The sequence below is a fragment of the Peromyscus eremicus genome, chromosome X (assembly GCF_949786415.1).
Source record: "Peromyscus eremicus chromosome X, PerEre_H2_v1, whole genome shotgun sequence".
NCBI lineage: Eukaryota > Metazoa > Chordata > Mammalia > Rodentia > Cricetidae > Peromyscus > Peromyscus eremicus.
The window spans coordinates 7,730,470-7,748,908 of NC_081439.1; the positions used below are offsets into that span (position 1 = coordinate 7,730,470).

General features: G+C 41.4%; 1 protein-coding gene across 1 annotated transcript; it reads right to left on the minus strand.

Moving 5' to 3' along the window:
* Window positions 1-6,507: 6,507 nt before the first annotated feature.
* On the minus strand, window positions 6,508-17,689 carry LOC131899663 (probable ubiquitin carboxyl-terminal hydrolase FAF-X). The gene is made up of 4 exons (XM_059251157.1): window positions 17,580-17,689; window positions 15,616-15,834; window positions 7,042-7,157; window positions 6,508-6,523 (listed from the first exon to the last, which is right to left on the minus strand). Exons 1-4 carry the CDS (start codon window positions 17,667-17,669, stop codon window positions 6,508-6,510), a joined length of 441 nt encoding a protein of 146 aa, XP_059107140.1. The 5' UTR covers window positions 17,670-17,689.
* Window positions 17,690-18,439: the final 750 nt, after the last annotated feature.

Below are 18,439 nucleotides of genomic sequence, written 5' to 3' on the forward strand. Positions count from 1 at the left end.
TGCGTGCCTAGAATCCCAATGCTGAGAGGCAGAGACAGGAGGCTTCGGAATTCAAGGTCATCCCTGGCTACCTAGTAAATTTGAAGGCGGCCTGGTTTACATAGTGAGACCCTATCTAAAAAACAAACAAACAAAAACAAAACAAAGCAAAACAAAACACACACACACACAGAGCTGGGCATGGTGGCGCATGCCTTTAATCCCAGCACTAATGAGACAGGAGCAGGAGGAGGATCTCTGAGGTCCAGGACAGCCGGGGCTACAGAGTGAGTTCCAGGATAGCCAGGGCTGCACAGAGAAATCCTGTCTTGGAACACACACACACACACACACACACACACAGAGGGAGGAGAGAGAGAGAGAGAGAGAGAGAGAGAGAGAGAGAGAGAGAGAGAGAGAGAGGTCACTGAATAAAGCAGGGCACAGGGCCAATACAGGGCAGGGCCCCTCCTCTGTATCATGCTGAAGATGTGACACAAGTGGTCTGCGTACACACAAAGTACACCACCAATAGGGACCCCATTGTAAGCGCTGGACTTGAGTGACTAGGAAATGACCATATGGGTCAAATTATAGTAACAAAGGGCCGTCTGTGGCGGGGGCTGCCGCCGTGGTGGGGGCTGCCGCGGTGCAGGGAGCTGATGGAAATCTCTACCTCAGGCTTACTTTCCTGCAAACCCAAGTCTACTGTAAAAACAGTCAACAGGAAAACGAGGAAGCCAGCTTGGCTTGGAGGACACATGGTGGGCAGAGCCTGTGTCACAGGAATTTGCAGCTGGGTGAGGCAGGGAAGGAGGTCACAGGTCTGGGTTGTGGGATCTGGGAATTACTGAGGATGTTGGGAGGAGGTGACAGTGGGGCCAGCCTCTTTCTTTCCTTAGGCCCCTGCCTCAGCCCCAAGCTCCCTCCTCACACATCAGATCTGGCTCTTCCCCTCCCCCAGTCCCAAATCCTGAGCAAGGCGACATCAGTGACCATGAACTTTAGGATATTGACCTGTCTCTGCTTCCACTGGGGGTACAGATCGGAGCTGAGGCCAAGGACCCAGGAAGTGAACATCTGTAGGGTGTAGGGTGCTGGGAGGTTGCAGGGGTGCCATACAGTAGCTGCAGGCCGAACTCTTCCCTGCTTTCCAGGCTTGTAGCCTGCGGTCTCCCATCTCTTCTCTCCTAGGGCCTGGGAGCCAGGATGGAGCTGAGGAAGCTAGCGGCCAGCTGGCCTCGCTGCTCACTCTTAAGTAAGACGCAGCGGCCCAGAGGCTCCTCTCTTCCTCCCTCTGCGGCTCGCCTTGCAGCCGTTTATTTCTTCATTACTGCTCAGAGGTGGAAAGCGGTCCTAACTGTACTTCTGCTCAGTTTTCCTGCACCCGGGCTTCGGAACCAGAACACCAGCCCCTGTGGAGAAGCATCTTATGTGACAGAGGGCAGACCAGGATGTTCATCCCTACCCCACCAGGCCTACTCTCCTCTCCTCCTCCCCTTCCTCTCCAGCATGCCCCACCCCCCTCTCTCCTCCACTGGAGGCTTCTGGAAGGAAAGGATTTCCTGACAGGGACCTGAAAACTCCAAGGCAACCTTTGCACACACTACACAGAGGAGAGGGAATCCATCAGGCATTGACACTCAGACTCTACACGTGGTTCTCATGGAGTGGGTAGGGGTACCCTAGGCCGCTGCCTCTTTGAGAAATGCCCTTCAGTTTGTAAGAGCACTGTGTGGCATTTACAGTCAGCGGTGATGGAAACCCACAGGCACCTGGGAGCGGTGGGCAGAGGATGCCCTTCTTAGACTCCACATCGACCACATCATTGTGCAGGAAGAATGCAGAGATGTCCCAGGATGATCTGATCTGGCCACTAAGAGTTTTTTCCCCACCCCTGAGAGGTGAGGTAGAGTTTGTAATTCAGGCACACAGTCTTTCTCTGAGATCCCGATGAGAAAGGGTCTTGTCTTTCAAGCAGAACACCATCGTCATCCTTCAGGCAGGCCAGGGATTTGCACAGTGAACAAGCTGAGCAGTCCCGTGATAAAATGAGATAAGGCAGGACAAGGTGTCACCATTCAAGAGGACACTTTTGTTTTGGTTTGGTTTTCGAGGGTTTCTCTGTGTAGCTTTGGAGCCTGTCCTGGAACTCACTCTGTAGACCAGGTTGGCCTTGAACTCACAGTGATCCACCTGCCTCTGCCTCCCAAGTGCTGGGATTAAAGGCGTGCACCATGACCACCCGGCCAAGGTGACACTTTTTAACACATACATACCTCAGCACAGCCATGGACACCTGGAACTGGAGGTTGGAGGTTCCCACCCTGTCGGGAAACTGCCTGGCCGGCCATGGAACTAACTTAAGTCATGTTTTCAATTGTCTAAGGCAGGCCGAGCTCTCCATGGTTAGTCTCAGGTCATTGTGCTGGTTACTTTTTTGAGGCATCTGAGACGAGAAACTCTCACTGAAGAATTGTCTCCATCAAATTGGCCTGTAGGCAGGTCTGTGGGGCCATTTTCTTGATTAAAGGTTGATGTGCAAGGGCCCAGCCTACTGTGTGTGTTGCCACCGCTGGGGTAGGTGGGTCTGGGTGGTCTAAGTGCAAAGTTAGCACACTATGAAGAACAAGCCAGTAAGCAGTGTTCCTCCATGGTCTCCGCTTCAGTTCCTGCCTCAATTATGGTCTCCATGGCCTGTCTCCGTGGCTTGTCTCCGTGGTCTCTCTCTGTGGCCTCTCTCCATAAGATTCTAAATTACAGCATTTAACTCATAAAAATATCATTTAAATGCAATGAGACAATAAGGTTAGGTAGAATAAACATAAGGCCAACTTTAGGTATCTTTAGGTTCTTTACACTAATTCTAATTCTGCCCCAGAATGGTTTTAATCTTAGGTCCAAAGATACTTTTAAAGAATTATTTATTAACTGATTGCCATGGACTAGACCCTACCTGTTGCTTAGCCACCCAGCTCTTGCATCTTTCCAACAATCCCTATGTTAGCATAGTAAACAGGTTTGCAGATTCCAGTTTGGCACTGGAATCTGAATCAAGTCTGCATGCTTCCATTGTCTATTCCCATAATACTGTGCTAGTCTAGGCTGTAGCTTGACTGCTGTTTACCTTCAACCTCTTGTTTTACTTCAAGAGCAATAAAGTAGGACTCACGATTAAAAAAAAAAAAACAAGACAATCCACAAAGTTATGAGTCTACAGTATTCAACTTTCTGAGAATAAAGGAAGGTGGGCCCAAAATGTACCAAAACTACAAGTTTTTAGCTACTAACGGACAAGTTTTAAAAATCCAAACTTGTTAAGGGATTTCCCCCCTAAAATATTACAAATATATATCAAATGGCAAACTACTACAAAAAGTTTTAGACATTTAACACCATTTTCTGTAGGTTCTAGGATGAGTCACACAGCTTAAGGACCAACAACATTCCTAATGCAAACAGGCACATGACATACACAAAATTAGACATCTATCACCTGCCCTCCTCACCTAGGGACAGGTCGAAATATCCTAAAAATCCATATTTCTCTTCTTGTTGACTGAACCTAAGGCCTCACTGAATTATATCTCTAACCTTTCCATACTTTTTTAAAATCACATTTTAATTATTTCCCCATTAACAAAAAAGATCCTTAGAGGTAAAGATACTGGTTTGCTACAGATGTCTCATGACTCTCACATATATACTCAAATAACATCGGTTTTATCATTTAAATGGTAAGTTATTCATTAAAGTTGCAATATGTAAAATATACGGGAAATAGTTTTCTAAGTATTTAATGCAAAAATGATATAAACTTAAGCACTTTAAAAACAAATTCTCAAAACCAAGAAAAACTAATTTATGTAGCTCTTAGCTCTTATTCTATTATATATACACACATACATATACATACACACACACACACACACACACACACACACACACACACACACATATATATATATTTTGGTTTTTCAAGACAAGGTTTCTCTGTGTAGCTTTGGAGCCTGTCCTGGAATTCACTCTGTAGCCCAGGCTGCCCTCAAACTCACAGATATCCGCCTGCTTCTGCCTCCTGAATGCTGGGATTAAAAGCTTGCGCTACCACCACGCGACTACATATATATATTTTTTAAAGACAGTCTCAATATGTAGCCCTAGCTAGCCTCAAGGTTGTAGCAAATCTTCCTGCCTCTGCCTCTCCAGTGTTGAGATTCCAGTTGTGTAACACCACACCCATCTGTGTATTTTATGATTTAAGCCATTAACGGGAATTGGTCACATGAACAGGCCCCTTTCTTCAATCATGTTCAAATATTATCTCCTGTATTCCCTTTTAATCAATTTCCCAGTTTATAGCAAAACTCACAATAGACTAATGATTACATTCAACAATAAATTTATCAAACACATCAGCTACCAAATAATTATGCTACTTTAGAAAGTTTGAGATTAATGATCATGTAAATTTAATCAGAACAACATTCAATTTTCAACTTTAATGTAGAATGCTAACATTACTAATTTAGGTGACAGCCATTCCAGGTTTAAGTATTTATTTAGTTAAAAAAAAAAAAAAAGTGAGGCTTTTGGCCTGGTTAAGCTTTCAGGCTTTCGAGAAACAGTTCAGCTGAGACCCATTCGGATGAGGACACAGAGACTTCCAGTCTGAAGAAACAGGATCAGCTGAGGAACTGACGAGGTGAGGTAGCTGTAGCTTTTTCTGCTTCTCTGATCTTTCAGCATTCACCCAAATACCAGGCCCAGGTTTGTTTTTATTAATAAGACCTGTTAAGATTCGTGCTACAGTAGTGTGTGTATGTGAATGTTTACTGCCCCAGATTCCTTGGTGGACATTCCAATTTTCAGGATAACGGTATCAGAAGTCGAGGCTTTTGAGAGGTGATGGAGTTGTGTGGATAAAATCCTTATGAGGGAGATGAGTCTGCTGAGAGCAGCCAGAGGAATCCCCACTTCTGCCATGTGACGTTAGAGCACGAAGATGGACATCCATGAAAGCGTTCAGTCATCACTAGAATTCTATCACACTGCCACTCTGTTCTTGGACTTCCAGACTTGGCAAGAAACACATTCCCACTGTTTACAAACTACTCAGCACATGCTGTTTGGTGACTGCAGTGCTGATGGGCTGATTGGATTGGGTAGGACAATAAAGGAAGTGGGAAACCAAGGCAAGAGGAAGCAACAGAGTTGTCTTCAGTAAGGTGTGGCCAGAAGATGAAGGTAGGGCAGAGGTGCCAGCACCATATTTTTCCAGAAATTTTTAAGTAGGTAAATATGGTGCGCATCCAACTCACCAGATTGTGTGAAGCAGGGAAAATACATCCAGCCCCAACGGTTGTAGCCACACAGCAGCTAGGGGAGAGATGTCTCCTGAGTAAAGCATGCTGCTGTGCCCCTGCTAACCATCCACACTTACTTGGAGAATTCGCATGAATGAGAAGGAAGCTGTGGTTGCCAGAAGCTACAGAGAAGCTTTTGGAGGCCACTGCGACATCACTTAACCAATCCTTCTTAATGGTCCACTGTACCAACTGGGAGAATTCACTGCCCAGCATGCTACAGAGTCTCAGACATGTTCCTCATTCATTGTGAACACTTTTCTGCCTATTGATTGTGGTGATATTTTATTTGTGCATTAATAAATAAAGCTTGCCTGGAGATCAGAGGAAATAGGAAGCCATTATAAGTAAACTAAGAAGTCAGGCAGTGGTAGCACACACCCTTAATCCTATCACTGAGCAGGCAGGATCTCTGTGAGTTCAAGGCCACACTGGAAACAGCCAGGTGTGGTGGCACATGCCTTAAATTCCAACACTAGTTAACCATGGAGGTCTGTAAAGACAGGCAGACAGACAGAAAGTGACAAAGCTGGGCAGGAAGAGGAAGTGATGAAGCTGAACGGAGAGAGCAAATCAGATGGCAGAACAGCAAGGCATATAGACATGGGTAGACAGGAAGTAACTCACAGTTGGAAGCTGCAGAGTTGGTGAGGTAAGGTTGGCTGGTGGCTTTCTCTATTTCCCTGATGTCTCTAAGGCTTTCACCACCCCCACACCCCAAAAAAGTGAAAGGACTCACAGCCATCCTCTCTGCCGTGAGCCACTCTTCTTCCTCAGGATTTCCATGCCGATGGGTATAGTATGACACACTAGAAATTACCTTATTGACTTCGTTCAGTGCATTCATCTTTCCATTGAAAGAAGAAATTTGCAATAATCTGTAAAAGAAATTCAGTTTTACATGGATGGTAGAAATTCCTGTACATGATTCCTTCCAAAGATTAAGGAACTTACCTAAGTATCATTTTTAACCTAAATATTTCTAAGTTCTTTACGGTTTCTTCTTGTCCAGGAACCCAGGAAGCTAAATTCTTCAAAGATTTAATAATCATTGAAAGAGCATCATTTTTGGCTTCATTCTTTGCTTCTTTCTTCAGTTCTTCATCAGTTAAGTTTTCTAAAAACTGTGGAACCATTTCTATTATTGGAAGAAAGTATTTTTTCACTGTCCGAATGGTCTGAAAGAAGATAGGAAACTCCTGTAAATACTCAATTTCTTAAAATCAATTTAGTAAATTCTCACAGCACATGCAGTATTTTTAAAAACATCCAAATAACAACTAAGAAAAATCTCCACTTCAACTACTACTTGTTTTTAGATTTTGTGTGTGTGTGCATGCGTGAGTGCGCACATTTGCATTTGGATTGGAATATGTGCGTGTGAGTGCAGGTACCCTCAGAGGCCAGAGCTATCAGATCCCTTGGAGCTGGTGTTAAAGACAATTGTGAGCCACTTGCTGTAGGTGCTGGGAACAGGACATCTGAAAGAACATCCAGGTAACTAACCACTGAGACATCCTCACTACTCCATTCCTCGCCCCCCCCCAGGAGCTGAGGACCAAACCCAGGGCCTTGCGCTTTAGGCAAGTGCTCTACCACTGAGCTAAATCCCCAACCCCCTCCATTTCTTAATTGAGCCAAAATAAACTCAGAAACTAACAGAAAACTGAACATTTTATTTTAAAATATAACTTACTTAATAAGGGCTGCAATTATCTGAACGTTCAATGCTGATCCATTAATAAAACGATCGTGCAATGTCTGGAATCCATTTAAAGTGCCAAATTTGTTGAGGAGATCCACTAGCCAACCCTGTAATGCAATTAACATCAAAGTTTACTTTTTTGGCTTTTAAGAAAAATCAAAGTACTATTTTGACTGATATAGTAAAACCAATTGATGTCAAACCATTCATAAAGGACTTCAAAACATTCACAGTAATCTGTCTATGATGAAGCATAAGTAGCCAGCACAAATTAGATTGTAGGAACACACTGCTCCTATCAGTATTGCTAGTGAAGAATTAAAACCATGTTTCTGGGGGCTGGAGAGATGGCTCAGAGGTTAAGAGCACTGGCTGTTCTTCCAGAGGACCTGAGTTCAATTCCCAGCAACCACATGGTGGCTCAACAACCATCCGTAATGAGATCTGGCGCCCTCTTCTGGTGGGCAGTCATACATGCAGACAGAACACTGTATACATAATAAGTAAATAAATCTTAATAAAAAAAAAAACCATGTTTCTGTCTCAGCAATCACACTGTACGAGAATGTGGCTTTCCTAAGTACCTAAAAACACTTATATTAAAATAATTTATGAGGTTAAAAGGCTCAAGTAATAGCAAGGAAAAGCTATTTAATAATCTAGTGTAAAAAAAATTCTGAGTAAATAACCCCACCCCAAGACAGGGCTTCTTTGTGTAACAGCCCTAGCTGTCCTGGAACTCAGAGATCTGCCTGCTTCTGTCTCCTGAGAGCTGGGATTAAAGGCATGTGCCACCATTGCCCACCCCTCAGTCAATTTCTTACCGTAGTTATAAGCAGTTAAAATTTCCATATAAATCTTGAAGCCTAAAAGTGAACTGTCAATTAAAAACTAGCCCCATATGTCACAGGAATTGAACACTTGTCTATCATGAGCAAAGGCTGAGGAGGTTTGATACACTGCTTACATTGCAGGAGGAACAGAAAGGGAAAAAAATTAAAAAAAAGAAAAACAATTATACCATGGTATAATATGTGTTATTACTAACTAGAACATCTGGATACTTTTGTTGACTCATATAAATGCATTCAATTCCCATCTTATTAATCAACTTTGCCATTTAAAAAACTCAAAATGAACTAAAAGGTTACAAAAGAATTAAATATATCTGAAAGCTAAATACTTAAGACAACCTTTTACACCTTACCACACTCTAGAAGGCCGTATTTTAAAAGCCAGTAAGGGGGAAGGAAAGACAATTTCTCTATTATACTCTAGGCAAAAATAATGCCTACAGCTATTTTTAAAAAGGGGAATGCTGAATAAAGATTTTATTGTTGGCTGGGTGATGGTGGCACCTGCCTTTAATCCCAGCACTCAGGAGGCAGAGGCAGGCGGATCTCTGAGTTCAAGGCCAGCCTGGTCTAGAGTGAGTTCCAGGGTAGCCAGGCAACCCTGTCTCAAGAAACCAAGAGAAATACAAGAAGCTAATTGTAGCTATCTAAATTTTAAGTTCTCTAGGACCTCGACTATCATATTTCAGTAAGTTTAATATTTTCCTACCTTTTAATTTGCTTAGAAGACCAATTCTAGGTCATTAAATCTCAGTATTTATTTTATGTGTATGAGTATTTGGCAGTATATATTTCACTCTGGGCACGTCTGGTGCCCAGAGGCCAGAAGAGAACATGGGATCCATTGGAGCCAAAATTGAGGAGGATTGTGAGCCACCATGTGGCTGCTGTGAACTAAATCCAGATCCTCTACAAAAGCAACAAGTGCTCTTTAACCACTGGGCCATCTCTCTAGCCCCAACCCCCCCTAACTATTTGGCTCACCAGATCTCTTTTGGGATTACTTGTAAAAAGGAATGAATATGTTTGTTATGTATTTTTTATTTCTTTAGTAACTAGAATGAGACTACTGAGCTGATATACTTAGTTCTAGTCTCTCTCTCTCTCTTTTTTCAGATTTTATTTATGAGTGTTTTGTCTGCTGTAACGGTAACGCCCGCGTTACTGTCACCCGTTCACCATGTCCGAGCGAGGGGCTGCGGATAAAAAATAGAGACAAGAAACAGCGAGTCATTCGCCACGGCTGTAAGCCGGGTGCCAGCCGAATGCCGTTTATTGAAAGAGGGAGGAAACCTTAAATACAGGCTTACAGCACAATGGCGGATCCCCGGAGGGCAGAAGTTTGCTACTGAATGTTCTACATTCTTGCATCTAAGCTGTTAACGCCCAATATGCAGGATACACAAACAAGGAACTTCCCTAAAGCATTCAGGAGGGTGGATACCGGCAGGGAATTAGAATAGGGAGGACATCTGGTCAAGGTCGGCAAGCAGGCAACGGCTTTACTCAATATGGGAGGAGACCAGGGCCCTACAGGTCCCCCCTTTTTACTAAAAAATGAGCTTCTGACTTAGGTTGCGTGGGACGTCAGCAGGTCACCTTACCCGTCACGGAGACACCTGCCCAGGCCCCGCAAGTGCTCTGTCTTAGGTTGGTGAGCGCCCCCCAAGCATTACCCGTCTCTGAATACTCATTATCATACAGGCTCAACCACGTGAGCTGTAGAGTAAACTGTTGCCAAAGATCTCAAAGTGGCGCTGGGCTTGCAATCTGTGCGACCCAGAAAAGACCAACAGTAGTCCTAACCCACCCATAGCCAGGAGGCTAAAGGCGATTGAGCCATTCCCTTCTTAAACGAGCCTTACTGCAAATAGGAGTCCTTGTAAAGTGGTATCCCAAAAACAAATGGAACTTGAGTTTAAATAATTTTTACAACTTTCAAAGCCAATTTAAATGTATAAATGTAGAATTAAATTTATCATGCCCAATAAAATAAAAGATTAACTAACTGTGGTAGCTACTTTTGCTGCCAGGGTCTCCATTGTGCTAGCTGTAGAACCCAATTATGAAATAGCCATCCCAGAAATAGTAGCAGCAGTGGCCACCACCGCTATAACAGCAACAACGGCAACAGTGATGTCAGTCTCTTCTGGAGCGTGTTAGCATCATCTGTGTCTAACTGCCATGGTCCACTGGCATGGACGCAGCTCCAGGAACACGAACCACCAAGGCCCATTTTTCTTGATCCCAGCACTACTTAGGCTGGCAGGTCTGCAAAAGAACTAAGAACCATAAAGAAAACAAAAACAAAAACAGCAAACAAGGAGCAGAACTAATGGTCTCATTAATGGCTACATTCAGGCTCACAAATTTTAAGGTGTCTTCAAAAGAGGCTAGAAGAATTTCAGGAGGCCAATAGATGTTGCACAGAGCCATTCCTGAAAAGTAGGTACTACACCAGCTTGAAGAGGGTTGCAAAATGTGAAAAGGCTTAGCTGGCATGTTACTGTTAACAAATGAAGGTCATTGACCTTCGGGGTTATCCTTAATCTCCAAGGTGTGACACATTCTTAACATTTTTGAAAAAAGTTACCATACATTACCTTCTGAAGAATCCAACCACATGGCTACAGTCCCTAGGCTTACAATAATGTTTGCCAAGGCTGGCCGTATTGGGCTCTCAATCCCCATTGGCATCAGAAGGGGAGAGTTTTTTACGAAGGCCCAATAGGTCTCTGCCATGTTGGGCTTCAGCAGCAGCCACAGGGCGCACGCAGCATTCAGGAACCCAAAGAGGAACTTCATTGTCCTGTGGAAAGACACAAACAGATCCCCGGGCCCACACCAACACCGGATCGGGTCCCCTCCAAGTGCCAGTAGAAAGATCCTTCCATCGCATCAGAGGATGATTTGCAACAGGAGCCCTCCAGTGCTTATCTGCAGTGGATACTCCAGCAGAATCCACCGATAAAAAATTTAAAATATATAAAACAAGGGAAAGAATAGAATGTGGAGAGGAGAGATGAGCCCCTAGCTCCCCCCTTTTTACTTTAGAAATATATGTTTTTAAGGTACGATGGCAGCGTTCTACTATAGCCTGTCCTTGAGGATTATAAGGAATACCAGTCTTATTAACAATAGAAAAGTCTTGGCAGAATTTTGAAAATCCCGTACTGCTGTAGGCGGGACCATTATCAGTCTTTATGCATTTTGGCACTCCCATGTAAGCAAAAGCATTAAGGCAATGATTCTTTACATCCTTAATCTTTTCCCCTGAATGAGCAGAAGCAAAAATTAGAGAAGAATATGTATCAATAGACACATGGACATATTGTAATTTTCCAAAGGAAGGTACGTGTGTGACGTTCATCTGCCACACATGATTAGGTAAAAGTCCTCGGGGATTAACTCCCAAATGAGGAACAGGTAAAAATTCCACACAAATAGGACATGATTTAACTATCTGGATGGCTTGTTCCCGGGTTATGCCTGTATGATGACGAAGAGATCCAGCATTAAGATGATAACGTTGATGCAACTGAGTAGCCTTATCAAAGGCAGAACAAACTAATGTGACAGCCACACGAGTAATGGCGTCAGCCCTCTGATTACCTTCACTTAGAGGTCCAGGCAATTGAGTGTGAGCTCTAATATGGCCCACATAAAAGTTATGTGAGCGGGACCATATAAGTCCTTGCACTTGCAATAAATATTCATGAATGGGAGAAATGGATGGTATGTAGGCTGTTGTCTCCAAAGGCATAATGGCATGTGCCACATATTGACTATCAGTATAAATATTTACACTCTCATCAGAAAACATCTGTAAAGCAAGCAACAGCGCCTGTACGTCTGCCATTTGGGCAGAAGTGCCCTGGACTTTCATTCTCTTTACTATGTTACCAGAAACTACCACAGCAAAACCATGTGAAGTGCCATCAGTAAATACCACACGGGCCTGAGGAATAGGAGTCATCTGTACTATCTTGGGAAATATAACAGGATGCAATTTAAAAAAATGACACACATCATTGGAGGGGTAGTGAGTATCAAACCGACCCTGCATGGAGCATGTCAATATGGTCCAATCATTATCATTAGCTTGCAACCATGCTATTTGAGACTGGGTGTATGGGGTCACCACAATATCTGGCTCCTTACCGAAAGTTTGAACACTGATCTTGATTCCCTTAAATATAATCTGAGCAACAGCCTGTGGATAAGGAGTAATGGTTTTTGCTGGAGAAGCTGGGGAATGTACCCATAGAATAGGACCTGTTTGCCAAAACACTCCAGTAGGTGAATGAGTAAAACAAAATACCAAATACAATAAGGGAGAAGAAAGATCTATATACTGCACGTGAGCCTGTTCCAGGGCCTCTTGCACTCGTTGTAGGGCTACACGTCCTTCAGCTGTTAGTTTACGGGGAGATAAAGGGTCAGGGTCGCCCTTTAGTCTGCATGTATGTGCACTACCTGTGAGTGGAGGTCAGGAGGAGACACCAGACACCCTGGAACTGGCAACATCCAACCAGTTCTACGTAGAAAAAAAATTTAAATGATTCCATAGCCTAGAATGTGCATGTTCTTTTTGGGGATGGTCGTTGGGGGGTACTTGCGAAGGTTTTGTCTGTGTAACAGTTCTGGCTGTCCTGGAATTTGTGCTTTAGACCAGACTGGCCTTGAACTCAAGAGATCCACCTGCCACTACCTCCCAAGTGCTGGGACTAAAGGCATATGCCACCACTGCCAGGTTGTTTATGCTCTTTTAAATGTAGTTTTACTTTTATTGTTGGATACATTTCTTTTAAAAAGAATAGCATATATGCCGGGCATAGTGGCATATACCTTTAATCCCAGCACTCAGGAAGGAGAGGCAGGCAGATCTCTATGAGTCTGGTCTACATATTAAGCCCAGAGCTACATAATAGAGAAATCCTGTCTCAAAAAACAACAAAAAGAATAACATACATGAATTTTACCTGAGACCCTTTCCCCTTTAACTAATCAGGTTTTTCTTATTTTAAACATTCAATTAATTTCATTTAATTATCTTTAAAATCCTAGGGAGGGAGAGAAGTATGATACAGTTTTAAGATAGCACCATAGAGAGTTATAGTCTCAGAGAGTTGCCAATAGCTTTAATTTTACCTATCATTGGCTAAAAGCTGAGGGAGGCCACATGAGTTCAACAGTGGAGGAAATAAAGACCTGGCCACAACTTTTAGGTGATGATTAAGTAGGAAGGCTCAAAAACAGACTCGGAAGCTCAGTGACTTCCAACTTTTCAAAAGTCAACAAACAATACAAGACACTTCAAAGTGAGTGTCATAAGATAACTTACAATTTAGAAAATCTACTCCCATCAGCTATTTTTGATGATCTGAATTTTTTCCACAAGTGAAGTACTACTAATCTAAAAATCCAGACTCTAAAAGCTTTCTTTAGCTAGGTGGTGGTGGCACACACCTTTAATCCCAGCACTTTGGAGGTAGAGGTAGGGGGATCTCTGAGAGTTCCAGGACAGCCAGTGCTACACAGAGGGACCGGACCCTGTGTTGGAGAAAACAACAACAGAAAATGTCTGAGTAATGACACATTTCAAATGTTTGAACTAGAGGGAGTCCGTTACTGAGGATCTATGCAAATATTCCAAAATCTGGAAAAAAAATTGAAAACCCTTCTAATTCCAAGCATCATATATAAAGGATACTCAACCTTTGGAGAGTCACATTTAAAAAAAATTACGCTTCCTTTAGGTTTTATATCATAATGTCTGCATCCAACTAGGGACAGAGTTGAAAATTCTGACTAACACATCTTTGATAAGTTTTTTTGTTTTTCAGGACAGGATCTCTCTGTGTAGTCTTGGCTGTCCTGGAACTCACTCTGTAGACCAGGCTGGTCTCAAACTCTCAGAAATCCTCCTGCCTCTGCTTCCCAAGTGCTGAGATTAAAGGCATGAACTACTACCTCCTGGCTGATAATCAAATTTTTTTTTAAGTTTATAAAGATTTAACAATGAGAAGTCACAAAATTCCTCTGATTTCAGCAGCTAGTAGCCAACTCCCTAGAATATGGGTAACCATAATCTAGGCTACAATACATACGAATACAAACACACACACATACATACATACATACATACATACACACACACACACACACACACACACACACACACACACACACACTAAACTCAAAGGCTTTGAACACCTATCTTTTTTTGACAGTTTTTATGTAAGAATCAGACTTCAAATACATAAATGTATCTTCATAAATGTCACTCTAAAATTTGGTATTAGTTATGTTGAATAAAGTTTTATTTTTCCTTTGAGTTTCTTAAGCAGTAGATTATTGACCCACTGAGAAAACTAAAAAAGGAAAATACAGACAGAACACATGCACGCACGCGGTTTCTCTGCATAGTCTTGGAATTCGCTTTGTAGACCAGACTAGCCTCGAACCTTAAGACCAGTCTACCTCTGTCACTGGGACTGAAGGTGTGCATCACCATGTCTAGCTAGATGGAAGTTTTGAGTTTGAAAATTATCTTTACTTTGATGGTAACTGGATCCTACTCAAGCTAAAGTAAGCCATCTAGTGGCAACAATATGAACTGGAAAAATAATAGTTCTAAGTTCAACACATTACTGGTGATTTCAAGCTCTAACCAAATAAACCAAACATTGTACACATGACTTTCTTTTTTCTTTTTGGCTGGTTAGGAAAAGAAAATCCCCAGATCTCTGAAATATTTCCCTAGGGACTAGATAGATGGCTCAGCTTTAAGCACTGATTGCTTTATGACAAATTAGGTTCGATTCCCAGCACCCTCATGGTGACTCTAACTCCATTTCTAGGGGATCCAGTGCCCTCTTCTGGCCTCTAAAGGGCACAGGTCTGCACATGGTGTACAAACATACATACAGGCAAATTACTCATGCACATGAAATAAAAACAAATCTTTAAAAAAAGTCTCCCTAAAGTCTAAATTTAGAAACTATTATCGATAGCACTTGCTAAAGGAAATAAAAACTATAAAAGTAGAAATTTAAAAGTATATAGTAAAAAACTAAAGTACAGTCTGCTTACACTGCTACAGGAAATTTTTGTTTTCAACCATGTATTTTAGTAAAATTTCAAAGTTTTACTATTCTGCTTCTATTTTATAATTTCCATCATTGTACTTTTGTGATGTATTACTTAAGCATGTATAACATATACCTATTTTGAAGTACAAAAAAATCTTGGCCTATTGATCTGAGGTTTCTAATCAGTCATAATCTCCTATATTATTATTATAGAGCAAACAGATGTCTTATATTAACCAAATTATTACTATTTCCAGGTTGAATAAAATATAATAGGGATTAACTATATAGAGAGGGGAAGAAAAGCCATAAGCCCTGAACTAAAATACTGTGACTATGCAAAAGGGCTGTTAGTGCTATATATCGTTTCACTTAAAAGTTTCAAAGTACATTTGGTTGTCAGATCCCAACTATTACTACACAGAAAAACTAAACACTAGTAGAATACAATAAAACATAGCTTTGGTATAAAAGAAAGAATTCAAACCATAATGTAAAATCCCTCTCAGAGTGTAATTAGCCTTTTTCTGTGTTAAAGGAGATTGAGATTAAAGTTCTGTGGTAGACAAAATAAAACAATATTAATATTTAATTTTGAAAGTAACAAACCAACATACTTTTGGTGATCGAGGGTCTGGAGAACGAGCAAAGAGTTCGTCTTCAGGCACCTGAACACTTGAGGACACCGATTCACATGGACGTGTACCATTGTAGATATGGAATTTGCAATGAGGATTTAAGGCCATGGCAAGAAGTTCTAGGAGTGGAAACCAGTCTTGGGCCAACTTAGCCACACATAGCTCCACCAGGCGATGGGTATTGTTAATAATACATCTCTGTTATACATGGGAGAAAGGTGATTCAGAATGTGAAAACATTGCAATTTCAAACACAAGTTGTCATCCTAATTACCCTTATCTTAATATTAAATGAGCTCCTCATTTTTATACTGATTACTTGAATTATATTTAATTCATTAGTACTATGACCAAATCAATTTGCTTTATAATTTATATGGTGTGTACTTTCAAAAAGCTACCTGCTTAAAAATGAAATAGGTACTATGAGTTGCCAAATTCTGCCCTATCTCTTCAGGCAACATACAAATTCCCATTTTTTTTCTCTCATTGGAATTCTTACACTAGAAGCAACAATTCTAAAATTGAAATAATATATCAGTTACCCCAGATGGGAGACTATACACTCACAAGCTCTGCATTTCTAAATCTGAGAAATTACGTTATGTTGGGACTTTTAGCCCATCATCTTCACTGAAAAAAATGTTCAGACCACAAAAATATCATCTGCTTTATGACTATTTCCATAGTGAAACAAATAACAGGTTTGTAGCACTTACAGCATCTTATTAGTCCAGATACAACTTCTTTCACTCTCTAAGTGAAATCTGATTGCATCCTACAAATAATAAGTACTAAAATATTTGCATTGTGTCTGTTCATAGTTTGGAGATATTAGGGCCCTAAGATCACTTTAAATAGTCTACTTAAAAAGGATGACAATTTCTTTTCTTTTCTTTCTTTCTTTTTATTGGCCATTCAGTTCTTTATTAGACCATCAGGTGTTTCAGACAGACACAGTATCACAGCTTCACAGAGTTAAACAAATGCAACATAAACAAAAGTAACACACCTTAAAATAATATTCTACAACAGAAAAAAAACAAAAGAAAAAAATCCTGCATTGTTACAGGGTTTTACATAATGTTGAATGCTTCCTATATTCTTGGAGGAGGTCTGGCGGGCTGTCATGAATTTTCCCATGAAGTCTGGTTACTGCCTTGTAACTTGGCTTTTTTTTTTTTTTTTTTTTTATGCCGAATGCAGTTTATTGAAGGAGGGAGGAAGTCTTAAATACAGGTTTACAGCACAATGGGAGAACTCCGGAGGGCAGAAGTTCACTACCCATGTTTTACGATCTTGCATCTAAGCTGTTAAAGCCCAATATGCAGGATACACAAACAAGGAACTTCCCTTAAGTGTTCAGGAGGGTGGAACCCAGCAGGAAATTAGCATAGGGAGGCTATCAAGATCAAGGTCAAGGTCAGCACGATGACAATTTTAAATTGAATCCAGACTAAACAACTGTTTAAACGGTAACTCATGGCTCTGAAATATACATGTTTCTTTGCTGTCCTTTTCTGCAGTGAGTTCATTTCTCATTACCTCTACAACACTGATCTTTCAAGTCCCCCAGACATGCATTACATTTTCTCCACCTTGGGCGAGTTTTGCCTTCCTTAACAATATCTAAAATAGCAGTACATCTCACAATTGACTGTATCAGATTTTCAATAAAATGGGGTGATCTGTCTAAGGTCAAAAGGCACTGGAGAACCAGGGAGAAAGATTAAACCCAGTAGTTTTAACTCTAAATCTCATGGTAGTTTTAAATGCCCATGCTGCCTCTAACAGAAATAATTCACTATACAATTACTTTAAAATGTTACACTTTTATACTACAGTAGGCCAAATATATCATACACAAACACACACACACTTGTCTTCCCCATCCAAAGGATCACTATACAATCTGCTTTTTAAAAGTCAAATGGAAAACTCACATGAATCTCAAACTTCCAGCCACTCACTTCTTCATCTGTAAGGATTTTGTGAATGAGATTGTTAGCCCATCTCGGAAAAATCGCTGACATGCTTCGCTTTTAACATCAAGGCCTAAAAAAGGGGAGGAAAAAAACATTATTTCACAATGCTCAACTGTGTGATGAAAGACGTAATTGGAAACCTGGATGACAGGCTAGCAGTTGCAGAGTACTTCTGGAAAAAAGTTCACAGCATTATCATAACACTATTGTTATTTCAAAGTGTCTACACATCAGCAAGGAAACTTGATTCAGAAATAAAGTAATTTTTTAAAATTTATTTAAAGAAAACTTTGTGCCGGGCGGTGGTGGCGCACGCCTTTAATCCCAGCACTCGGGAGGCAGAGCCAGGCGGATCTCTGTGAGTTCGAGGCCAGCCTGGGCTACCAAGTGAGTTCCAGGAAAGGCGCAAAGCTACACAGAGAAACCCTGTCTCGAAAAACCAAAAAAAAAAAAAAAAAAAAAAAAAAAAAAGAAAACTTTGTGTATGTATGTATACGAATATATATATATGGGGGGGGGGGGCCTGAGTGTATACGACGTTTCATTCAGGTACTATAAGAAGCCAGAAGAGGGTGTCTGACTCCCAGGAGCTGTTACACGTGGTTATGGGCCACCAGTCGTGGGTGCTAGGAACTAAACCTGGGTCCCTTGTCTTCAAGAGCAGCAAACATTCATAACTAACTGCTCAGCTATCTCTTCAGGCCTCCCAAATCAAATTCTAATTATGCAAAAGTACACTCGATGTGGTAATATTAACAATAACTCAGGGCTGGAGCTATAGCTCACTGCAAGGGTAGCTACTCTAACATGTACAATGA